General features: G+C 42.2%; 3 protein-coding genes across 3 annotated transcripts; 2 read left to right on the forward strand and 1 right to left on the reverse strand.

Annotated features, from left to right (window-relative positions):
- Nucleotides 1–328: 328 nt before the first annotated feature.
- Nucleotides 329–4,512, reverse strand: LOC110172983 (potassium channel subfamily K member 2-like). The gene is made up of 8 exons (XM_055154453.1): nucleotides 4,458–4,512; nucleotides 4,251–4,363; nucleotides 3,626–3,716; nucleotides 3,354–3,471; nucleotides 3,105–3,265; nucleotides 2,057–2,256; nucleotides 1,848–2,004; nucleotides 329–1,127 (listed from the first exon to the last, which is right to left on the reverse strand). The coding sequence occupies exons 2-8, from the start codon at nucleotides 4,346–4,348 to the stop codon at nucleotides 798–800; spliced, it is 1,155 nt and encodes a 384-aa protein (XP_055010428.1). The 5' UTR covers nucleotides 4,349–4,363; nucleotides 4,458–4,512; the 3' UTR covers nucleotides 329–797.
- Nucleotides 4,513–20,915: 16,403 nt separating this feature from the next.
- Nucleotides 20,916–22,934, forward strand: cgref1 (cell growth regulator with EF-hand domain 1). The gene is made up of 7 exons (XM_020939061.2): nucleotides 20,916–21,044; nucleotides 21,321–21,409; nucleotides 21,688–21,747; nucleotides 22,009–22,082; nucleotides 22,216–22,343; nucleotides 22,414–22,515; nucleotides 22,599–22,934. The coding sequence occupies exons 2-7, from the start codon at nucleotides 21,324–21,326 to the stop codon at nucleotides 22,806–22,808; spliced, it is 660 nt and encodes a 219-aa protein (XP_020794720.1). The 5' UTR covers nucleotides 20,916–21,044; nucleotides 21,321–21,323; the 3' UTR covers nucleotides 22,809–22,934.
- Nucleotides 22,935–23,261: 327 nt separating this feature from the next.
- efcab2 (EF-hand calcium binding domain 2) lies at nucleotides 23,262–24,611 on the forward strand. The gene is made up of 7 exons (XM_020938960.2): nucleotides 23,262–23,297; nucleotides 23,372–23,456; nucleotides 23,676–23,748; nucleotides 23,899–23,975; nucleotides 24,072–24,114; nucleotides 24,217–24,283; nucleotides 24,406–24,611. Exons 1-7 carry the CDS (start codon nucleotides 23,273–23,275, stop codon nucleotides 24,522–24,524), a joined length of 489 nt encoding a protein of 162 aa, XP_020794619.1. The 5' UTR covers nucleotides 23,262–23,272; the 3' UTR covers nucleotides 24,525–24,611.
- Nucleotides 24,612–25,073: the final 462 nt, after the last annotated feature.

Below are 25,073 nucleotides of genomic sequence, written 5' to 3' on the forward strand. Positions count from 1 at the left end.
TTATGAGACTTTTATTCTTTATTTGACCTTTCATTGACCTGTAATCTAGCTACAAACATTGTAAACTGCTGATGCTTTATCACTAGACAAGTCTGTTGCACTGTGTATTTATGTTGGGTCTGGTCAGTTTGGCAGTATTCTGCAAAACCAGGTGCCCTCTGAAGTGGATGATGAGTGTATTCCAAAACAGACTATAATTAATGAGCTTTGTTTAATACAAATTCTTTACAAATACAAACATATGACACAGTATAAAATACAACATTTAAGAAATATATTAAAAAGACCTTTTTTTTAAATAAAAACAGTAGTACTATGATAAGAGCCAAGCAAAAATGCAGATAAAGTGATAATGTTTCTCTCACTACACCTCTCCAAACTGAGCACGGGGCAGAACAGGTATTGGTGAACAGAGTAAGCAGCTGATTTAAACCATGAACAGAAAGTGCAACAAAGTGAAGATCCTTATGGATCTGTTAAGGCCAGAATAGGTATGGTGTCTTTAATTTGTCCTTTTAAAAAAAATGCTTTTGTTTCACTGCTTTCATATAGCGCTTTGGCACAGCTTCAGTGTGGTTAAGAAAATACACAGGTTAAAGGCACACTAATTTATCTCTAAACATCCATGAGTAAAGAGGAATACTCTGATCTGAGCAGAGGAGACACTGTTAACATACAATGTTCAGAAGGTGGTTTGATTTGATAACCGGGGACTTCACAAAAAAATTAAAAAAGTCTTTCATATAGTAAATGTGTGCCACAATAGTGTTTCATACTTGATGTATAAAGTTTGTCTTTCACTTGATGTTGTCTAAGTTTGAAATGTCTCCTCTTTCTGGGTCCATTCCGTTCATGAACAGGTGTTTTTTCATTAGTGGAGTGGTTAGCCCGTGTAGTGCAGCCTCCCTCCTTTCCAGCTCATCATTAAAGTTGACTGACACAGTCCTTTTGGGCAGAGAGAGCTCCGAGGCCGTGCTGAAGGCCAAGTCTGTGGACAGTTTGCGCTTGATGGAGGCGGCTCTTTGGAACTTGTCATAAAGCTCCACACTCACTCTTCTGCGCGTCTCTTTAAACTCTGCAGAGACCGATGCTGTCCACTCGGCTGCTTGGGCCCGGATCTCACCAACCTGTGAGAGAGTCAATTATTACAATCAGAGAAAATCACATAATATTAAAAATTCTCTTAGAGGATTATGGATAGTGCAGCCTGAGAGAATGTAGGGGAGGATGAATGTAGGTTGAGCAGTGGGACAATTTTTGTTTGTATTTGTCAACAACTGTTTAGAAGTGATTTTGCATTTTGTATAGATTCTTTTGATGTTGCAACTCATTACTAATCATCATTGTTTGTTTGTTTTTTTATTTATTTTTTTATTAATGTAATAATGAAATCTCATATTTTATTTGCCTCTGTTTATTGTAATGAAATGACAAACTCTCCAAACCCTGTGGAAATTAAAGTTACAATCTAATGCTGAAAGTGATTGTATATCATCTATTTAATATTAATATTATATAAGTGAATATGTTGTGCCCCTTTTACTCTGTACTCACATTCCCACATGCTGGACACTTTCACAGTACTGCAGAAACGCTCTCTCAAGTCACTTATAACATTTGAAAAATGGCGGTTTATTTTTAGCTTCCACAGAATCCATCTTTCCCATCTACCTGGAGAGGCTCACAGTAATGCCCTGAGACTGTGTTGATACAAATTAGAAAGTGGCCCAATCATTGAAATTTAATTAAGATAAGGCAAAAGCTCACTTACATATCAAGCCATTGTACATAAAGCCAAAATCAGATAAAAAATCAGTATAGTTATAGCACAAAGGAAGAGCTTGTACCTCTTCTTTGGTCCTCTTTGAGATGACTCTGAGCCAGTCACCGATCATGCTGAGAATGGCAGCAAAGTAAGCCAGTCCCACCAGAATCCAAAACCACACCACTGGTTTATAATAGTCCAAATATGCAATATCAGAGCCACCTGTGTGCACACAAGAGCTAATATGAGAAAAAAATAAATAAATACATAAACATAATCTTTCATCCTTACGCTGTCACTGTACCTGCCACAAAGTCTCCAAATCCTATGGTTGTGAGAGTAATGACCACAAAGTAAAGAGCCTCCAGAGCGGACCACCCCTCAATGTGTTTAAATATGACCGCAGGGAGAGCCACAAACAGCAGGCAGCCGAACAGGACAAAGAGGATGGTGGATATGACCCGGATCTTAGTCTGACTGATATCACCATGCTGCAAAAAAAATCATATGATAAGATTAGATAATTTCACTCAAAATAACAATATGTACAGTGTATAGATTTAGACAGACAGACAGATAGATACTTTATTGATTCTGAGGCAAATTTAAGTAGTGTAGTAGTTTAAAGTTCTCATCCAAATTTGGTTATAAACACGGTTTGAACTTCTGAATTGTATTATGGTCATTGTGGAAAACAGTATTCCTGGTTTATATTTTTGTACCGATAAGGGGGCTCTGGCCTCAGAAGGTTTGAGAGTCCCTGACCTACAGAATATCTCCCTATTATAAGGCCACTTGGAGTTTTAGACATGTAGACGTCACAACTAAATATATAATATAATTGTCTTTGTTTGAACAAGAGCAAAGTGTCCACCCTCTTTCTCACATGCATAATTATAACACAAAGTCTTTCTCAGAGAGCTAAAAGGCTGTTCATATTCACTGAGAAGAATGCTGCTGTCTCACACATAATACTTTTGTACCAGAGCACAGCCTCAAAGGTGCACTATGTCACTTTTCTGGTGGCATTTTCCTGCTTGTATCCATAGAGATGTTAAAGTTTTGCCTCAAACTTTCCTCAGAATTACATTTAACTTATCCATCTTCATGGAGACAAGCAGGCAATGCCATCAGGCCAAATTACAAGTTAGATATGTGGAGTGGTGACTCCACTCGTGGTAGAGTCATATTTTTCAAGATCTGTTGAGCAGTAAAACACCCATAATGAAATAAATGCTAGCTATATATGTTAATTATCATACTGGGAAACATTCCAGTAGACACGCAGGACCAGTTATTCTACATTTTCTTTAAAAAATAAATAAATAAAGAAACTTACAACAAACATTTTCTCCACTCGGGCAATTCCTTTGCCAAATATTGTACCAAGCTGATCACCAACACCAGCCAGGAGAAATCCAAACAAAGGAATTCCCAGTAAGGCATAAACAATGCAGAAGATCCTCCCTCCATGAGTGTGTGGAGAGGTGTTTCCAAAGCCTGCATGGTGTGATAAGATAAAGTATTAGAAGATTCAATAATGGATATAAATTCCATTTCTAAAACCTTGTATCCACATGTACTGTACCAATAGTTGTGATGACTGTCCCAGCAAAGAAGAAGGCCGAGCTCAGGTCCCACAGGCTGCTGTGATTACTGAGGGTTCCTGTTGGGTTCACCCCTGAGCGCATGGCCAACACTATTTGCTGTAAAAGTAAAACTCTGTTAAAAAAGTCATTGTAACTCTCATATTTCATTGTATAAAAACATAAGGCCCCTGTGTAAATATTAGTGACAGCATAAAAACAGAGTTTTGTCCTGTGCTTTAGGAGCTGTCCCTGGTGCTGATTTGAGTCTCACCTTCACCAGCTCCTCCAGCTCGCTGTGGTTCACACACTGGTGTTTTGACAGGAACTCCAGCTTCTGGGTCAAGATAGCCACGCGCTGGGCACTGCCAGAAAACAACAACAACACACATTATATTTAATGTACTCTTTCTTTTGTCATGTAATCACAAAAGCAATTGCAAAGCAATTCCTTAAAGCTCCAGCATGTAACCTTTTTGCCAAAAAAATAATATAAAATTTTATTTTGTTTTCTTTTAATTGCACTGAAAACATAAACACACACAAACCTGATTCTTGTTTGGCATGGAAAAGGGCCTTCTCCTGGTTGTCTCCATGGAAATCCATGGAAAATCTTCCCAAGTATGGTGATAACTTTCTATTTCCATGGAATCTGGCAGGTGCCACCTCCTAAATGTTGTGCAATGTTGCTTTAATTAAGATTTATGCAACAAAGTTTGTCTTAGGATATCTACTCTATAACTTCATTAAAATTCACTCATCAGATTTATAGTGAATGCTCTGGTCATTGTATTTCAAATGACTTGGTGGTGGACCACATGTCATTTCTTCACCTTCACTGAAACACATACTTGATACTACTACCACTTGATACTTGATAACTGCTCATAATCCTGTACCTCTCATGGGGCTGCTCCAATGCTTTGAACACCGCTGCACCCATCACCAGATACAAGACCACCAGGACAAAAATGGCAGTCACCGTTTTCCACTTCATCACCGTGGCAACCACCTGCAACACTGGATCCGATCAGTCAAAGGCCATCCCCAAAAAAAAACACAGATGCCATTTGAATTCGCCATGACCCTTCATGTACTAGCCTCACCTCACTCTCCTCCCGCGCTGTCAGTGTGGAGAAGGAGAGCCGTGGTTTGCTGTTGTGAGCTGCAGATTTTGGGTCCAATAAGTCAGGAGCTGCCACTGTCACAAAACAAAACAAAATTACATCAACTTAGGCCTCATTAGTTCCTTTCATACACAGTTGTGCCTCCTGCTGCAGACATGGGCGTCTAGAAGTGGTGTGTTAATTTTAGAAGCAGCTATAAATAAATAAAAGGAGTTCTTTAAATGGCTCTATAACACAGAAAACATGAGTCTCTGTAGGCTATGCTATACAAAAGGAAAAACAAGAGAATAAAAACACAAATGTAACCTAAACCATAAGATCGAGGCCAATACAGGATTCTGTTCAAATTGGCTAACTAAAAAGAAATAATTATGATTACCATTTATATTTTTGCTCTCTGTTATTATATTTAATGTGATGTGTGAGCTACTGTGTCCAAATAATGTCATTTGTGGATCGGTAAACTTTGTTTAAATCTAAACTGAAGAAAGCCTTTTTACTACTTACCAGAATAGACAGCAATAACCTGAGTAGATTAATTTAACTGCACTGCTGTCAAAATCAAGTGTTCTACTTTCCTCAAATAAAAAAATAATTGTTTAAAAGTTACACGTTTGATTATAAGTGTAAGATCTACCTATTTAATTTTGCAACCTGCTGCGGACAAGTGTCAGTGTTGCAAAGTTCAGGGCATCTCTGCTGAACGTAGCCAATACTCACTCCTTGTAGTTCGGCCTATCCGATGCCCTCCGCTCTCCTCTTCTCCTCATCCGACGCTCTGACTGCGGGCGGACGAATGTTTCCTCCGCGCGGTCCCCTGTGGCGCTGCAGCGGGACGGCCAGCGGCAGCCCCGTGGTCCTTTGGCGGGTTTGGTGGAGCACCGCGGGGCGCACGCAGGATTCACGTTTGGACTGAGGCTTCGTCACCGTGCAGCTCCAAAGTTGTGTTTCTGCGATGGCGCTTCTTGGCATCCACTCTGTGTCCACGGCGCTTCGGTGCGCTCTGGCTTTTGAGCCCACCGCCGCGGGATGCCCCAGGGGGGACTTTGGGGGAGGGGTCAATGGGTGGACGTGGAGGGGTCGCTCAGGGAGCCGTCTGTAAAAAGTTACTTAAGTTATTTAAAAAGCCTAAACAACCAAAGTGATTTATACAGGCGCGTCTAGTGTGGCAGAATGATAAAATGTGAAAATTAAATACAGTTTTGCACTGGTTGAAAATATTTCGATAAAATTAGCCCACTTGAATGATGGAAATGTGTTCTAAACTGGATACTGAATGCACATTTAGAGCTGTGTTACGTTGCAAAAGGAAAGGCAAACCTAGTAGCCATAGTAGCCTATGAATGGGAATACACAACTGAGCCTTATCTTGTGTTGAGCTTTTTATAGAGTTCTGCTAAAGCCACGAGAGAAGGAGGTATGCCTAATGAAAAGACAGGAAGCTTACCATTTGCAAATCTGTCACATTTCATTTTATGTTTTTGATCAAACAGACATTTCATTTATTTATTTATTTATTTATTTATTTTGGTCATTAAAGTTTTTATGATCAAACGTTTTGACAAGAATCAAACAATTACAGTAAAAAACAATGAGACAGCTTTATCAAGAGACATTTAATAATTTTCAGGGTCCGCACTATTACATGTTACACATTGAGGCAAAAATCTAAGATATACAGAACTGGAGAAGCTATATAGATGAGTGGTGAAACATATCCACTTCTCAGAATTTTTATCCAGTTGATAGAATTGTCTTGTACTATGGACCCTACTGGGACAACTGAGGGATTTTAGACATGGGCTATTTCAATCGTAAATTCAACATTAAACATTTATCAAATTTTGTCCATTTTTGTCCCAGTGGACCAACTTAAAATACATCATGAGCTCACCTCCAGTCAGAACTTTTGAGCCTTGTCCTTATGACCTCACCTGTCTAAATGTGGCACCACTCTTGCTGTTCTGTGGGACGACTCTGCAGGAGCGTCTACTGTTTCTCTCTGGAGACTTTTGGTGTGTAATATTATTTATAACTTAGACCTGACTTTCCAGAACTATAGATCCTCATGTAATCAATAAAACAAATGTGGGTTTTGCATTGGAGTTCACAGGTTTTTCACACAAGTTATTTAGATAAAATATCTTTCTGTTTTCAAATGATTTCATTTGCAATTCATGTCTACCATGCAAACCAGAAATAAATCTTTGCAGAACTGCTTTGCCAAACCAAATATTTCTACATACCTTCAATATTTATTCATTTAATAGACGTCACAGTGAGTTGGTGGTCTTTGAGACAAATGAGGATGACTGGTTTCGTGCAGAATATCTGCCAATTTGTGAGTCACATCTCATGCACTAGCTTTATTATAGTTCAGACAGTGTGCTCCATAATAATTACGACTCATTAGCTACACACAATTTACACTGCTATGATCATGCATATGTAAGTGTCATTAAAACTTGTTTTCCAGTCATTTACTAGTATGTAACAAGTGCAAATACAGTATCCTGGAATGCACTTTAGCCAAACTGCTATTTGCACACCACTTCATAGTACTGTATTTATATTCTTCATTTATGTTGGTATCAATGCGACTTTTGCTGCATGGTAACACAATATGGGCCAAATTATGCCCTGTAAAGTTGATAGTTTTGTCATATTTTTACACACTTTTACTCTTTGTTCAAGCTGTATGAAACTGTTAACACAGTGCATATAAAATGCAGGATTTTAATGAGAAATGAGTGATTAGTGTGCTTTGAGAGATTGCCAGGTGATCCTTGAAAATTTAATGATTTGCCATGGTGGGTTGATAAACTTCTAAACCACCAAAGGAAGACAAAAGGGCTCTAAAGCTACCGTTCATAAGTTGTTGTTTTTTTAAATTATCAGTAGATCGCAGATGTGTTAAATGGGTGGTGTGCCGCAACCTTTTGTCAGTGACACAAAGAAGATCCACTGGAGACAAGAGGGAGAAATGAAGTTACAGGAATTGGAGGCATAGGACCTACACTAAATAGTCTTTTACATGGAAAACATGTGGTTTCCTCTGACGTCACCATAACAACTGCCCCTAATCACCTAAACAGGTTCCTTACATTTTCCACTATCACTTTCTGGGGCATTTGTACTGAACTTTAGAGAGTATGTACAGTTTGTACATTTTGTTCTCTGACAATGGCAATAAAACTTAAAACTGATTCTATACTCTGGATTCTGGTGTAGGGTAAATATCAGTAATATACAGATTAAATCTGTGGGCAGGTTGTGTTCTAGTGATTGGTCCTGACAGCCTCTTCAGATTCACGGGGAACTGCAGAACATTGTGTCGCCGGATGTAAACGTATAATTAAGAGCAGTCCAAGCATAACTGCCCCGTGTGTGTGTGTGTGTGTACAGGTGCCTGGACCCAGAGCCCCCATGTACAGGTCAGAGCTTCCTGTGGCGGTAATTAGCTGAAACCAACAGAGTTAGTGTGTGGAATGTGACAGCAGATATTTCAGACACGCTAAGTAAGTGTGTGTATGTATCCACTCATGCACAAAACAACTGGAAACAATCACTTACAGACAAATCTACAAATGTTTAGAGAAGCAATGCAAAATGCCAAATGGGATTTTTGATAATGTCACATGCAGCTTCCTGATGAATTAGCCTGCCCTGTTACTTCACAACTTAATGTGATGTGGGTAATACTCAATACTCAAGGGAATTGCACTTTTCAGAGTAGTTTTCTGACATCATACTTTAACCTCTACTTGAGAGTATTCTGTTTGAGTAAAGGTTTTGGTTACTCTTCCCATGTGAATCATTCTGTTGTGAAGGCAATATGTGAACACTACATGATTCAAACATTAGAGCTTCCTTCATCTTACCTCAATAACTGATTTTCTTTTAAATTTTTGTGTCTTTTCTTTGGGAATACCAAAATCTGTGCATTGTTTAATATTTTGTTTAAACAATTATAATAGCTCAGAATAACAAAAACAGATATGAAATACAGTTTATATAAAGTAAAAGAGTAATTTTTATAAACCTGTGATCAACTATGATGCCCCAAATTATGAATATAAATACACAGGCAACAAATGAGTACAAAAAAGTGGTTATCATTATGAAGGTTAAGAGCTGTTTGTATTATGGGGGGCTCCAGGGTTAAAAATAGCTCAAATGGTTTTGACTGTGGAGCCGCAGCATTAACTGTGTTACATAACTTTGGGGGAAAGGCCTGAGTCCACATATGTGCAGAGGGAGCATGTGTGTGAATGCGCTTGGACTATGCTTAAGACAATCAAAACCCACAGTTTTCCTCTGTTACCAATACTGATATGTAATACTTGTCAGGTGTTATACAAAAGTTGAAATCCACCTGTGACGTAGGTTGACTGTGAGTGGGCTGGGGTTCAGTGAGAGAGGTTAATAACACAGACAAAGGCGTGAAGATGTGGTCAACAGTTTTACCTTTTTCATTTTTCAATATTTAAAAAAAAGTGCAGGAGCAAAAAGTGCAAGGTGCAATATGGAGGCAGGCAGCAGTTTCCTTTCCAACAGCAGAAGACAGAATGATGTTTGGAGGTGCCTTTTATCGAGTTTGACTGACAGTAAAACTACAACAGCTAAAACAGAGATGGTAAAAATTAACATTATCTTAAAATATTGCCCTAACACTCCATAAAACAAACCCAAAACAAAATAACAATTAAAACCCCAACTATATACATAAAAACACTAAAACCATACTCCAAGTAAACTTTAAAACCCTTGAACCAATAAAACACCTATCCTACTACCCCTGTACGATATATTAAACTTGGTCCAGCCTGGAACCATAAAAGGGGAAACTTGCTTCTGGAGGACTCTTTTAGGACCTGGACAGAAAAAAAAGTACAAAGCAAAACCACACTGTTGGATGTGTAATAATAAAGAAACTGGGTTCAGATTTCCTAGATCAACTTTACTGCGTGAAGGTGGTAGCTAGTTACTCATGCAGAACGTCATTACAGTACGCATGCGCAGTATGCCATTCACTTACAACATGAAGAATGGGAAACACATATTATTCCAAACTGATCAATAACATTAGATAAATGTTCTACATCCTCCTTCTTTAGCTAATGGCTGTGTGAACAGAAATGAATGAATAAAGAACTTCTTCAGCATGCTCAATTAACAACTGATTCTAACTAATACCAGTAAAGCTTGAAAATTAACTATTCATTTCAACCTTTTAACTGTTTCATTGGAAGGAACATAGTCATTTCAGCTTGTCAACATCAGCTTGCATACAGTTATAACAGTCAACATGTCACTTTTTTTTTTTTTTTTTTTTTTTTTTGACAGTCCGTATACTTAGTGTTCATATTTGGGGTTAGGTTTGCAAACTCTCCCAGAGCGTGTCACGTATGTGCCACCTGCAGGGCGATGGGGAGACTGGACAGGGGCCTGCGACAAGTTGTGTGTGCGGCTGAGTGTCTGTTCCTCAGTGCGTTGCACGGGTCTTTCGGAGTGCTGTTGGGGACAGGCAGTTGATGGTTGGACCACAGGAGGGTCTTCGTGGGGTTCTCTGTAGTGTGGTGGTGGGGGTTCAGAGACCGGGAGAACATGTCTGCGGTTGCGCCTGTATTCGCCTCCTTCTGATTGGACGATGTACGATCTGGGTTCCTTGCAAACTTCTTTGACAGTCCCTAAGCGTTCGTGTCCATGATGTGTTTGCATCCTTACAACCTCACCTGGCTGTAGGGGACGGAGGGGTCTGCTGGACTTGTCATAGCATTGCTTTTGTGCATGGCGTTTATGCAATAGGCTTGCCTTGATAACAGTATTGCTTTTGGGCCTTGGGGCTAACAGGTGTTTGCTCACTGGTAAAGTAGTGCGCGTCTGTCTTGACATTAGCCTTTCAGCTGGAGAGCCTAGCGTGTGGTCGCGTGGTACGTTGCGGAGATTTAGTAGGTTGAGGAAGACATCTGTTCCATCTCTCTTTGATTTTTCCATTAGCTGCTTTGCACTACGAACAGCACGTTCAGCCAATCCGTTGGCCTGTGGATATTCTGGGCTACTTGTTACATGGATGAAGTCCCAGGCCAGAGCAAAGTCTGTGAATCGTTGGCTGGTGAACTGGGTGCCATTGTCTGATAGTACTTTATGCGGGCAGCCATGAACAGAAAATGTCTTTTGAGCTTGGTAATGACAGTGTTGGCAGTTAGGTCACGAAGCAAGTCTATCTCAAACCAGCCTGAGTAGGAGTCGACTACAACCAAGTACTGTTGGCCATTCCATTCGAAGATATCGGTGGCAATGGTTGACCAAGGTAAGTCCGGTACTGGATGTAGCTTGAGTGGCTCTTTGGGTTGGTGTGGTCTGGTGCTGTTACACACTGGACATGCAGTTGTCTCCTGCTCTATGTCTTCAGTTATTGAGGGCCAGAACACGATGCCACGAGCTCTACGCTTAGTAGATTCTGTGCCTGGGTGCCCTCTGTGGAGGATAGCAATGTAGTCCTTTTGTAGAGACCTGGGAATTACTGTCTTTGGGCCTTTCATGACAATGCCATCTTCAACGGTGAGTTCATCTCGATACGGGTAGTACTGACGAATTTCTGTGGGCAGCTGAGTTTGTCTGCGAGGCCAGCCCTTTATTATGATTGCTATCAGCTTCTGTAGATCTGGATCAGAAGCGGTATGTTGCCTCAGTTCTGTCAGCCTTGAGGAGGAGATGTGTTGGACTGACATGACCTCATATTCAGCTGTTTCGTTGCTGTGCTGTTCTGTCAAGGTTGTGGGAGCACGAGACAAAGTGTCAGCGAGGTACATCAGTGAGCCTTTTTTGTACACTATTTGAAAGTTGTACTTTTGCAGTCTCAACATCATGCGCTGCAATCTGGCTGGAGCCGCGTGTATGGGCTTGTTGAGGATTGTGACTAATGGCTGGTGGTCTGTTTCGATTTGGATTTGCTTTCCATAAATATAATCGTTGAATTTGGAACACGCAAAGACAACGGCAAGCAGCTCTTTCTCGATCTGCGCATAGCGCATTTCCGTCTGTGTCAAAGTACGAGAGGAGTAGGCAATCGGGGCACCTTCCTGAAGGCATGCTGCTCCAAGTCCATATTGTGAAGCATCACAGGTAAGTGTGACAGGTTTCTGGACGTCGTAATATCTGAGAGTGGGCGGACTGGTTAGGCTCTTTTTCAAAGCATCGAATGCATCTTGATGCTGTTTCAACCAGCACCACTGGGTGTCTTTGCATGTTAGCTCGCGAAGTGGGGCTGAGAGCTCACTGAAATTGGGAATGAACTTTCCTAAGTAATTGATCATCCCTAAGAAGCGCTGGAGGGCTGTGACATTTTCTGGTATGGGCATCTCATTGATTGCTTTAGTCTTAGTCGGATCAGGCTTCAATCCTTCACTTGTGAACACATGTCCAACGTAGCAGACTTCTTTAAGTCCGAATTTGCACTTTGAGGGGTTTAGTCTCAGTTTGACTTCTCTTGCTCGGTCAAGTACCTTTCTGAGGTTCTGTTCATGCTCTTTCATGTCTCTCCCACCAATGATTATGTCATCGACGATGACAGCACAGGGGTATCCAGCGAAGATCTGCTCCATTGCGCGCTGAAACACCTCGCTGGCTGAGTTGATCCCATATGGCATTCTAAGAAAGCGGAACCTGCCAAATGGAGAGCTGAAAGTTGTGAGCATGGATGACTTGTGATCGAGCGTTATTTGCCAGAAGGAGCACTTTGCGTCCAGAACAGAAAAGACTGCGGAGTTGGGCATTTGTGCAGCTACTTCCTCTATGGTGCGCATGGGGTGATGCGGGCGTTTTAGAGCTTTATTTAGGTCCCTTGGGTCAATGCAGAGTCTGATGTCATCTGAATTTTTCTTGTGGGTTGCCACCATGGACGACACCCATTCTGTTGGCTCAGTGACAGGAGTGATCACGCCTAGATCGACCATCCGGGTTAATTCTGCTTTAACCTTGTCTTGCATTGGTACAGGGATTTTGCGTGCAGGCTTTACTACTGGCTGGACCTCTGGGTCTATTTTCATGGAGTAGGTAACCGGGAGTTTGCCAAGTTTGTTTTCGAAGAGGTCAGAGTACTCTGAGAAAATCTGTTTGGAGAATTCTTTTCTCTCGTTGATGGCTACCTGATGGACTTCTTTGTTCAGTGTTATTAAGTTTAAGCGGAGACAGTCTGGTAGGCCCAGTAGAGGTTGTACATCTCGTTTCACAACATAGAATTGCAGGGGGTATTCTTTGCCTGCAGAGTGGCATGAGAGTGTGGCTGAACCAGCAGTTTGGATTTCCTCACCTCCATATGCCACCAGTTTGGTTCCTTGTGATGGATGGAGCCTTGCATTTTGTTCCAGTTGTGCAAAGAGATCAGCTGGCATGACGTTGCATTTGGCGCCAGTATCAACTTTGAGCTCGATTGGTTTTCCATTGATACGCACAGTAGTGAATATGTCATTCCTTTGCAGAAGATGGGAATTAACAGTGTCTATACTGAGTCCGTTCACATAGAACATTTCTTCATCACTGCTGGGGGCCTGCATCTCGACGTGATTTACGGATCTCTTTTTAAATCCACTTATGTGTGATGATTTGCAGCATTTCTGAAAGTGATTGCGTTTTTTGCATTTGTGACATTGCTGGCCATATGCAGGGCATCTTTCCCTTTTTGCCTCATGGTTGCCTCCACAATTATTGCAATTGGTTATTGAGTGTGCAGGGCTCTTTGGTTGTGTTATACTCTGTTCAGTGCCTGACTTTGTCTTGAATTTCTGTGGTTGTCTTTTCTTTGTTTTGTGATGCAGACTATCTACATTTGCTGCTGTTTGTTTTGGGTTTGCTAGGGCTTTTGTGTGTTGATCAGTCTGCTCATATATTTGACACATCTCAATTGCTTTGCTTAGAGTTAAGTCACTGTCACGAAGTAGTTGTTTTCTCATACTATCACTGGTTATGCCGCAAACGAGTCTGTCTCTAATAAGCTCATCTTTCAGCTGACCAAATCTGCAGCTCCCTGCTTTGTTTTTTAAGTCACTCACGTAAGACTCTATAGTTTCATCTGGACGTTGGTTTCTAGTGTTAAACTTGTGCCTTTCCATAGTTATGTTTGTTTGAGGATTGCACAGTTCGCGGAATTTTCGTTTAAGGCATTCCGGATCTTCTCTCGATTCTGCTCCGGTCACTAGCCGTCTGTTTTCCCCTTCCCCCGCGTACACAGCGGGCGCATAGACGAAGGCGCGCTCTCTCTCGATGGCTTCCGAGCCGGCTAAGTTCAACAGGATGAATGCTCGCGTTCGGGCATCCTTATCGGAATGAGCGGCTGCGATGAATATATCATACTCCTGCTCGAACACGCGCCACTTCTCGGCGATGTTTCCAGTAAACATCAGTGGTTCTGGTCTACGGAATCCTTCAGCCATGACCGTTGACGTTGACTAGCCTTTGCTACGGTAGCTGTACAACGCTAGCTGGTTGCTTGGTTGCTACGTCTTCAAAGCGCTGAGTAAACTGTCGCCTCACCACGTCTGTAGTAGGTCTGCGGTACACGGCCAAACCACAACTTCTGACACCATGTTGGATGTGTAATAATAAAGAAACTGGGTTCAGATTTCCTAGATCAACTTTACTGCGTGAAGGTGGTAGCTAGTTACTCATGCAGAACGTCATTACAGTACGCATGCGCAGTATGCCATTCACTTACAACATGAAGAATGGGAAACACATATTATTCCAAACTGATCAATAACATTAGATAAATGTTCTACACACACCATTCATTAAAACACAATTAAGTATACTAACACACACTTAACATTTCAAAAGAAACATTGCACTGTATATATTGCACTAGTCAATTTAAAAACTAATGGGTAAGGGTAAAAGGAAAGACAATAAATACATTTAAAAAAAAACAATTATGTGTAATGTATTTTGTAATATGTGCAAATATTTTTAAGTGCTGTGTGCTATCAAATGTGCTGTGTTTTACAGTGTCTTCTTAGTCAAAGGTGAAGGTGCTGAGTGTTATTTATATGTAACAAACCGGCCTGTTTGATACACCACTAAAAAGAAAAAGGTACGTACGTGAGAGAGGGAAAGGAGATGCAAGAACATGAGATGAGTTAGAGTTATACAGGGTTGACATCTGGACTGACAGAGATGGAACTCAAAAAAGGAGCTCAGACATGAAAAAGTTAAAATAGAACAGGATAAAAGAAGACCATAGCATTCACCATTCAAAAACAGTTACAGAACATAGCCTTGTAAACATGTAGGATAAAACTTTGTTTCATTGCTTCCGTTTCCTCACAGTTAGAACTAATTAGTTTACAATACAATTACAATAATCACCTTTGGCCCAGAGAAGTGTCAGCTGTCACCGCCAGTCCCTCTTAAATATTCAAATTAGGCTAGAAGTCTAGGGGTAACAATGGACTCAGACTTGAACAGCCACATCAAATCAATAAAATCTGCAGCTATCAAATAAAAACATAGCAAACATCAAAGGTATATATTGTCTAAAGCCGACTTGGAGAGACTTTGTCTCCAGTAGGTTAGACTGCTGTAATGGCCTGCTCACTGACCTCTGGAACTAGCTGTGAGACGCTGTAGTACATCCAAAACACTGCTGCTCTGGTCCTGACTAAAACCAGGAAGTACAAGCACATGCATCCCATGCTCAAATCTCTGTACTGGCTCCTGTGGCTCAGAGAACTCGTATATAAGTCTCTCTCTATGGGCTAGCACCAAAGTACATCTCTGATAAGTTAGTGCCATATGAACCATTTCGCTCTCTGAGGACCTCAGGGCCCTCCCTGCTCCCCAGAAAATTTAGTCTAAATCTAAATAGTGAATAAATTAAATAGTCTAAAGCTGGACATTTCCTTTTTTGTGAGCATAATTCATTTATTTTAATAATTATTTTAACTAGAATAAACATCATTCAAGATAGCTCAAACATTTAGCCTTAATGATGAAGAGGGCTGATGGGTTACAATAGTTACCATATACTGTATTTTGGATAAGGATAATGCTTTATTTATTAGTTTCATATTTACTATTGGCTTTTACAGCAAGCACCCACTTTATTTCCTGTGATTTCATCAAGTCAACCTGTACCAAATGATGACAACTGAGTGTGTGCTCATGAACTCCTCCAGTCCATTCCCTGAGTCTGCACCCTGGAGTACATGAATAGAGACTCTCTGGGCTTCTTCTGTCAGACCAAAGCTGGAACACCATCAGGCAGCAGTACTAGTTAGCATCTAGTGGTGTTATATGAGAATACAACAGGTTGGCCAATGTGACTACAAATGGGAGATTTAAGTGTCAGTGACAAATCTGAAAGGATTGTAAAATTACTCACAGATGCAGAAATATCACTGCCTTCCTTTTTGCAGAATTTTGAGATTTTTTAAAATGAGAAATGATGGTCTTTATTATAAGAATCAGAAAGTTTACAATCGAACATGCGGCTCTTGCCACCACAGGCAGAAGCTCATGTTAACAATTACGGACTAATCTTTCTTCCTGTAAGTGAGTGTCAGTGGGATGTTTAGGCACCAGCCAGCTGTGAAGTAATGAGTCACGCACCAGCCTGACCCTGCTGGCTCTTTTGACTGTGTGAAAACTAATTTTTTAGGGTTGTGCAATTACAGTAACACAGTTTTGATTAAAATGAGATTCAATTGTTTCAGACTGGTTTGGGTAATCAAGAGTTCTCCATCTTATACTCATAGTCAGTGAAGATATGAGGTTTGGGGAAGAGTTCAGACTAGTTTTGATGGATAATTACTAGTGCTAAATGGTACGGATGATCTGTCTCCTGCTCACGAAACTCACATGAAAGCCTTTTATTTGTTTTTAATAAGAAACATAAAATACAGTTTGTGATCAAACAGGGGGTCAGAGGGTAAATAGGAAATAGATCCATCCATCCATTTTCGTCCGCTTATCCGGGGCCAGGTCGCGGGGGCAGCAGTCTAAGCAGGGACTCCCAGACTTCCTTCACCCCAGACACGTCCTCCAGCTCCTCCGGGGGGATCCCGAGGCGTTCCCAGGCCAGCCGAGAGACATAGTCCCTCCAGCGTGTCCTGGGTCTTCCCCGGGGCCTCCTCCCAGTGGGACATGCCCGGAACACCTCCCGAGGGAGGTGCCCAGGAGGCATCCGGAACAGATGCCCGAGCCACCTCAACTGGCTCCTCTCGACGTGGAGGAGCAGCGGCTCTACTCCGAACTCCTCCCGTGTGACTGAGCTCCTCACCCTATCTCTAAGGGAGCGCCCAGCCACCCTGCGGAGGAAACCCATTTCAAGCGCTTGTATCCGTGATCTTGTCCTTTCGGTCACTACCCAGAGCTCATGACCATAGGTGAGAGTAGGAACGAAGACTGACGGGTAAATCGAGAGCTTCGCCTTTCGGCTCAGCTCCTGCTTCACCACAAAGGTCCGATACGGCGACCGCATCACTGCCGAAGCTGCACCGATCCGCCTGTCAATCTCACGTTCCGTCCTCCCCTCACTCGTGAACAAGACCCCGAGATACTTGAACTCCTCCACTTGAGGCAAAGACTCTCCACCCACCCGGAGAGGGCAAGCCACCTTTTTCCGGTCGAGAACCATGGCCTCAGACTTAGAAGAGCTGATCTTCATCCCAGCCGCTTCACACTCGGCTGCAAACCGCCCCAGTGCACATTGCAGGTCCTGGTTCGATGAAGCCAACAGGACAACATCATCCGCAAACAGCAGAGATGAGATCCTGTGGTCCCCAAACCGGACCCCCTCCGGCCCCTGACTGCGCCTAGAAATTCTGTCCATAAATACAATGAACAGAACCGGTGACAAAAGGGCAGCCCTGGCGGAGTCCAACATGCACCGGGAACAGGTCTGACTTACTGCCGGCAATGCGAACAGAGCTCGTGCTCTGGTCATACAGGGACCGGACAGCCCTTAGCAAAGGCCCCCGAACCCCATACCCCCAGAGCACCCCCCACAGGACACCACGAGGGACACACCCTCCGGCCCCCCTTCTTATACAGAGGGACCACCACCCCAGTTTGCCAGTCCAGAGGTACTGTTCCTGACCGCCGCGATGTTGAAGAGGCGTGTCAGCCAAGACAGCCTCACAACATCCAGAGACTTAAGGTACTCAGGACGGATCTCATCCAACCCCGGAGCCTTGCCACCAAGGAGCTTGCCAACCACCTCAGTGACTTCAGCCAGGGTGATGGATGAGTCCGCCTCCGAGTCCCCAGCCTCAGCCTCTTCCTCGGAAGACGTGACGGTGGGATTGAGGAGATCCTCAAAGTATTCCTTCCACCGCCGGACAACATCCCCAGTCGAGGTCAGCAGCTCTCCCCCCGCACTGTAAACAGTGTTGGTGAAGAACTGCTTCCCCCTCCTGAGGCGCCGGACGGTTTGCCAGAATCTCTTTGAGGTGTCCACCACCGGGTTCGGGTATTTGCCGCGACAGGCACCACAGACCTTAGGCCCACAGCTCCGAGCAGCCGCATCGACAATAGAGGCTGAGAATGAAGCCCACTCAGACTCCATATCTCCAGCCTCCCCTGGAATCCGGGAGAAGTCCTCCCGGAGGTGCGAGTTGAAGGTCCCTCTGACAGAGGCCTCCGCCAGACGTTCCCAACAGACCCTCACTACACGCTTGGGTCTGCCAGGTCTTTCCGGCTTCCTCCTCCGCCAGCGAACCCAACTCATAACCAGGTGGTGATCAGTTGACAGCTCAGCCCCTCTCTTCACCCGAGTGTCCAAGACACGCGGCCGGAGGTCAGATGACACGACTACAAAGTCGATCATCGACCTCTGACCTAGGGTGTCCTGGTGCCACGTGCACTTATGGACACCCTTGTGCTCGAACATGGTGTTTGTTATGGACAAACTGTGACTAGCACAGAAGTCCAATAACAAAACACCGCTCGGGTTCAGATCAGGGAGGCCGTTCCTCCCAATCACCCCTCTCCAAGTGTCACTGTCGTTGCCCACGTGGGCGTTGAAGTCCCCCAGGAGAACAACGGAGTCCCCGGTCGGTGCACTGTCTAGTACCCCTCCCAAGGACTCCGAGAAGGCCGGGTACTCAGCACCGCTGTTCGGCCCGTAGGCCGACACCACAGTGAGAGTGTTAGAGTGCGATGATTGCCACTTCATGTGTTGGGCACTATATTGTTGTGCGCAAGGTTACGCGGTTATCAAATTAAGGCGGAGCCTCCTGTGACGATTGCAATGTCAGAGCGGCCAGGCATTGTGGCTACCTGTCAAAAGTTTAACATGTCTCCTGTCTTTGTCTGTGCTACCTTGGTGGGCTACCGGTGGTAAATCTGTAAAGATGTCCACGCAGGCTGAGAGCACGGGCGAGGGTCCCCGTGCACCTAGAGAGCGATCCGCTGCAGAGGAGTCAACAGAGAGACCTGTCCCTGACCCGAAGGCGCAGGGACGCGACCCTCTCGTTCACCGGGGTGAACTCCAACACACAGCGGCTGAGCTGTGGGGCAATGAGCAGGCCCACACCAGCCCGCCGCCGCTCCCCGCGGCCAACGCCAGAGAAATGGAGAGTCCAGCCCCTCTCAAGGAGTTGGGTTCCAGAGCCCAAACTGTGCGTGGAGGTGAGGCCGACTATATCTAGTCGGTAACGCTCAACCTCCCGCACAAGCTCAGGCTCCTTCCCCCCCAGCGAGGTGACATTTCCATGTCCCCAGAGCTAGTCTCCATGTCCGGAGATCCGGTCGCCGAGGCCCCCGCCGTCGACTGCCGCCCAGATCTCTCTGCACCGGCCCCATATGGCTCCTCCCGCGGGTGGTGGGCCCACGTGAGGACGGCCCCAAGTCGCTCCTTCGGGCTAAGCCCGGCCGGGCCCCGTGGGGGAAGGCCCTGCCACCAGGTGCTCGCTGACAAGCACCCACCCCAGGCCTGGCTCCAGGGTGAGGCCCCGGTGACGCCAATCCGGGCGACGTAACTGACCTCTGTGTGTTGCTCATCATGTGGGGCTTCTGAACCGTTCTTCGTCTGACCCGTCCCCCTGGACCTGTTTGCCTTGGGTGACCCTACCAGGGGCATGAAGACCCCGACAACATAGCTCCTGGGATCATTCGGGCACTCAAACCCCTCCACCACGATAAGGTGACGGTTCAAGGAGGGGATAGGAAATAGATATATAGTTTTTCTGTATCACATAACCCTAAATGCATTATATTCATTATGTATTAGAAGCAAGAGCCTTTTTTTTTTTTCTTTTTTCTTAATGTACACGGTTTTTAGTGTTTGGCCACTGCAGGCTGGACTCATTATGTCTGATTAATGGGTTTAGTGTGTGCCAAATAAGCAACTAAATAAGGCATGGCAGAATAATGAGAAGATGCTGGAGCAGAGACTGATGTCAACAGCTTCAGCACGAACGCTAGTTTCCGTGAGCAACAAGAGCCCGTGACCTGAAGTACACAATGAGGTGAAGGATGAAGTAATATATGAGTATCATAAAGTATTCTGAGGGCATTGACCTTCACTCAAAAGCCTTTACAATAATGAAGTTCTCCCTTGCAATCTATAGATGTCCTAAAAATACAAGATCAATAATTTAAAATATAGCACTTGTCTTTCTTGTCTAAGAAAAAGATGTACTATTATTGATTTCAAACATATATTATTGTTCATCCTGACATCATTCACCAGGCAGTGTTTTAGAAAAACGTCTGTTAAAATGCATATTATTTTATGTGTTAATTAATTAACTATGTATGGTGTTATGCAGCCTCCTATTTTGACTGAAAACATTTAATGGGATTATATTACAACTACTGCTCACCACTCACCACGGGTTAAAATAAAGCCATGATGATGAACATTCAAGTATTCCTTAATCCTACCTTTAATCTCAAATAGGCAATTTGTAGAGTTGCCACTATTCCTCTCTACATTTTGCGTTAAAGCTATAGCCTAATTAGGTTTTAGAGACATCTAGTGGTGGTGCCTCGAAAAGTGCCAAAAGTTCAAAATACTCCCAAGTTTTCCCTTAAAATATCAAAGTGTATCAATAGTAAACAATAAGAAAAACAAATAGCCTACTGTTACCTTGTCATCATTATATATCCATCTTTATTATAGGGTCATAGACTACTTGAGAAGCACTAAATTGTCATGTATGTCATGACCCACACTGAACATGCAGAAGGTCATTAGTTACACAGATCATTTTGTCACCAAAACGATAGTCTATTTTAATATTTTGTTCTAGTGGTTATAGCAGCAGTTTAGTGCCCGTTTGGCACCATTCGGCGCGTGGTGTGGGGATGCCAGGAGAAAAGTTAAAATACACTTGAGCGCACTGCGCAGACGCAATAGCAACATTGCTGGTAGTTTCCTTTCCTACCTCCTTCCACGTGGACCCTGTCATTGACCAAAACAGCCGAGGGTTTCGTGGCAGCGGGAGCAGGAGCCCGGAGCTCAGCGTTGCGCACTGCAGCAAGGAGCGCGAAGGGCGGATTGGCGGATGTGCTGCTGCAGAGGAGACATGAGCTCTTAAAGACAGAAGAATATTCACTGTTTACGTATTTTTATTTTATTTTATAAAAAAAAAAAAAAATATATATATATATATATATATATATATAATAATATCTAAAGGTAGGCTTTCAGAGAACATTTGGCACATTTCTTTGTTGAATGCATATAGCTACAGTTGCTTAGCCTATGATTTGTTCATATTTTCATTACTATTTAAAGCCTGGATAGAGCATTCAAGTTATTAATGAACGAACATCTTAAAAACAGACAAAAAGGCTTAATATGTTTTTGGTGTATACATTGCTTTATTTTGCCTTCAGATTATGGCATCTCTGAACTGGTCGGTCCTGTCCGGTTTCTCGCTGCTTCTCTTGTGCTTTGCGTCCCCAGGTCAACCCGGAACACTCAGGTAACTGTTACACCAATGGGCACAAACGTCTCTTTCACACTCCTCTGTTGTGTGCAATTAGTTAATCATTAAGAGGTAGGCCATCACACTTTATATAACCTAACCTTCCTTAATATCAGGGGTAGATTTGGAATAATTCCTTTTGTTTAATCAAAGAATAGGGAACAAACTTAAAGATGATAAACCATCATTTTCATTGCATTATTATCTAGATACTAGCCCCATGCAAAACGTACACTATTGTTTTTGGTAATTTATTGTTCTCAAATGTTAATTAGGAATGAAGAAACCCCGGCTGGACTGGTCAATCCTTTCCAGTCTGGAGAGGAGAGCCACAGGTAAGCATCAGGAATCCTCATTTATAATACAACGTAAACAAACCTTATGACCTTAGTGGACTTTGGTTGTGGAACATAACTGATAGAGTACTCAAGATTGTAGAACTATTTAGAACCATTTATCTCACTAAAATGATAAGAAATCTTTTCAGTTACTTTCTTATTTTTCTCCTTTGTCTTGTCACCATGGGACTGGTTGCATATATTATTTAGTCCATATCATAAGTGTTAAAATCACAATGACATCTCTATTACTATCAGGTTGCTCCAAAGTTACATTGATTCAGTTTTGAAGGAGGGCCAGGGCAGACCAGAGATCAACTCCAAGGAACAAGGTAAATATTAACAATCAACATTAAAATGAAATGTTTTGAGGTCCAAATCTCAGGCCTTATTATTAGACCTCAGACGTATAACGTGTACATGTACCTTTATCGTGCTCTATTTTTTATTTATTTTTTTGTCCAGAGGTATTCTTCCTTTTGCGTCTTCATGACTATGACCGCAGTGGATTCCTGGATGGGTTGGAGATGATAAAATTACTTTCAGATTACAATGCCTTTCATAAACCTACTGTAGTTTATCAATATAATGAGGTAAATTGATATGTGTTTGATTTGTTATTTTTTTCATCATTGTACAGTTAATTACCAATTTGCTTTGTAGATGGTGTCTTTGGTGGACTTTTTACTACAAGCTCAGGATCTAAATCACGATGGTCTATTCAGTCCCTCTGAGCTACTTTCACCTCCATTACTTCAAACACAGGTAATGCCCCTGGACAAAACTTGTATTCAAATTTCCAGTAATCTTACATTAATCTTTCCTTTACATTTCCTTACAATATTAAGCTTGAAGAAGCTATACAAGACCAAAATGAGGGTGCTCAGAATGAAGTGGGGGTTAAGACGGAAACACATCCACAAAAAGAAGAGTCAGAGATAGTGGGTGGACCTGTGTCAGTAGAAGAAGAGCACGCTCTACAAAATACACAAGATGCAACAGAAGAGCAGACTGAAACTGTGGCTGTACCTGTGCACCAAGGACAACCAGAAATATAAAGACATGGGATTTAGATTTGATGTGTATTTATGTAGTTATGTATGTTTGAAGGGTATGTTGTTATGGTAATGTTTTTTTACAGTCTGCATGCATCCCAATCATTTCTATAAACTTCAAAGATTGAATAAAACTGACAGAGAATTCTTATTCTTACTTAGTGATTTTAATCACAACAAATGTTGCTCAATGGTATAGCCTTAAACCATATAACCCAAATAATAGGCCTAAATATTTCTTTTATGCCATGTGGCTATTTTAGGACCAATTATCCGAGAAGGTGAGTTTACCTAACAAGGTCAAGGTTCATCTAAATAGCATATATTTCTTACAAAGAGCTCCTACTATAATGATAATGTAAATTATTGGTGCATTTAAATACATTTAATAACTCGCTGACACGTGGATGTGTCGCGTCGGAAATGCCCTGTTGCTATGCAACAGAGTAACAAAAACTAAAATAAAAATGGCGACGCACAGGCAGAACACAGGTTTGTAAAACATAACTATCATTATAATGAGGTCAGTTAATATTTTCTAACTGCTTATATTATTTTGCTCTCAGAGCCTATGGCGTCAGACGTGGTAAAGAAGATTAAAGCGGCTTTTGAAGCTTTTGACTACAAAGCTAACAACACTGTGGATGTTAGGTGAAAACACTCATTCACTCAGTCACTCATTAGGCTAAGTTATAATTGTTATGGATCCACCTCTGGACCTTAGTAATTTCTTGTAAATTCAGTTAAAATGTTTGTCAATACAGTCAATCGTATGCCAAAAGGGAAATACAATAAAGTATAGGGTTGCATTGGATGTGTCACTCACTGAAAGAAATACGAAGGCTAACAATTTTTCTCCTGTGTTTTTAGAGAGATTGGTACTATTATCTTTTCCCTGGGCTGCTTCCCCTATCAAGCAGATCTCCACGATTTCATAGCACAGGTAAAATACATAAACACTGTATAATGTAAAAGTGTAATGATGTGAGACTGTATGAGGTTTATAAAGACTAAAGTAAATGCACACCAGTTTATTCATCATTTAACCCACTGTGCACATAAACTGAGATCTGTGTCATTGTCTTGTAACCAGGTAGAGGAGGACCACACTGGGTACGTCCATCTGGAGAAATTTCTTCCTGTCATGACAAAAGTTTTACTAGAGAAAAAGTTTGTGTGTTTAAGTTTATAAAAAACATTGAAATAGCTTACATTTTAATCTAAATCCAAAACAAATGCATATATGCTGTGTGCTCTCTCGAACAGGTTCCCTCCAGTCCCCGAGGATAGACTTCTTCAAGCTTTTAAGGTCAAGAGCGAGCTCCGCATGTGTTTTAAGTCATATTTGAGCAGCCAAAACTTTGTTCTAATGTTGTCAAAATTCAAGCTGTCCCACATTGCATTTTGACAGGTTTTGGACAAAGAGAAGAAAGGTTATTTGGAACCAGAAGAGCTGACTAAATATATGACGCAGCAAGGTAAAAACTGTCCAGTTGGCTTTTTTTTCTTTTCTTTTTTTTTTTAAACAAATGTGTCTCTTTGCATTGAGGAAGCATGCAAATTATCCCTTAAGCCTTATTTTGTCTGTTGCCTGGCACAGGTGAGATATTTACTCAGGAGGAAATGGATGAGATGTTGACAGCTCTCACTGACCAAAAGAACAATGTCATCTATTACAAAGACCTGATTGATGAACTAGCTATTGACAGTGACATATAGTTTTTGTGTAATATAACCAACTAGGTGTATTTTTTTGTTTTTGTTTTGTTAAACTTTTTTTTTTAACAAACCTTTCACTATTTGTGTTTTTTCTTAAAGGTCCTAAATTATGCAGCAATTGACTCTTGACTGAGTTTTAAGCCATGTTATAATGTAGTTACCTCCTCAAAAAAATACCTGAAGTTGTGTTTTGTTTCATCACATTTGTGACTTTGCGTTTGAGTAATCCTTTCTTTTTAGTCTGTCTACATCTCCAAAGCTCAAAATGCTCTGTACCACCGTATGATGTCATGAAGCAATAGTTTTCAAGTTAACAGCTACTTTTTACCTTTTGTTCAGTAGAGATTGGCAATTCCAGAACTGAAATCATCCCAAATGAGCCCAGTGAAAGTGTACAGAGTTTAAAAACACAGTTGAGCAATTCCTGTATAAGCACATGACATCACAAGGTGGACCAGAGTGTTTTCAATTTGAGAGAAGAACAAGAGAGATTTCTGTGTTAAACATGTGTGAATACAGCAAAACACAACTCTAAGTATGTTTGTGATG

This window comes from Boleophthalmus pectinirostris, unplaced genomic scaffold (assembly GCF_026225935.1).
Source record: "Boleophthalmus pectinirostris isolate CB_2022bp ecotype Guang Dong unplaced genomic scaffold, ASM2622593v1 HiC_scaffold_19, whole genome shotgun sequence".
In the NCBI taxonomy this organism is placed as follows: Eukaryota; Metazoa; Chordata; class Actinopteri; order Gobiiformes; family Gobiidae; genus Boleophthalmus; species Boleophthalmus pectinirostris.

Coding starts and splice junctions, on each gene's coding strand:
- cgref1 (XM_020939061.2), top strand. CDS start 21,324: ATGGCATCTCTGAACTGGTCGGTCCTGTCCGGTTTCTCGCTGCTTCTC. Junction 21,410..21,687: donor GGTCAACCCGGAACACTCAG/GTAACTGTTACA, acceptor AATGTTAATTAG/GAATGAAGAAACCCCGGCTG. Junction 22,344..22,413: donor TAGTTTATCAATATAATGAG/GTAAATTGATAT, acceptor TTTGCTTTGTAG/ATGGTGTCTTTGGTGGACTT.
- efcab2 (XM_020938960.2), top strand. CDS start 23,273: ATGGCGACGCACAGGCAGAACACAG. Junction 23,457..23,675: donor AACAACACTGTGGATGTTAG/GTGAAAACACTC, acceptor CTGTGTTTTTAG/AGAGATTGGTACTATTATCT. Junction 24,284..24,405: donor TAAATATATGACGCAGCAAG/GTAAAAACTGTC, acceptor TGCCTGGCACAG/GTGAGATATTTACTCAGGAG.
- LOC110172983 (XM_055154453.1), bottom strand. CDS start 4,348: ATGAAGTGGAAAACGGTGACTGCCATTTTTGTCCTGGTGGTCTTGTAT. Junction 3,266..3,353: donor GACAGTCATCACAACTATTG/GTACAGTACATG, acceptor CACACCATGCAG/GCTTTGGAAACACCTCTCCA. Junction 2,005..2,056: donor GTGGCAGGTACAGTGACAGC/GTAAGGATGAAA, acceptor TTCTCATATTAG/CTCTTGTGTGCACACAGGTG.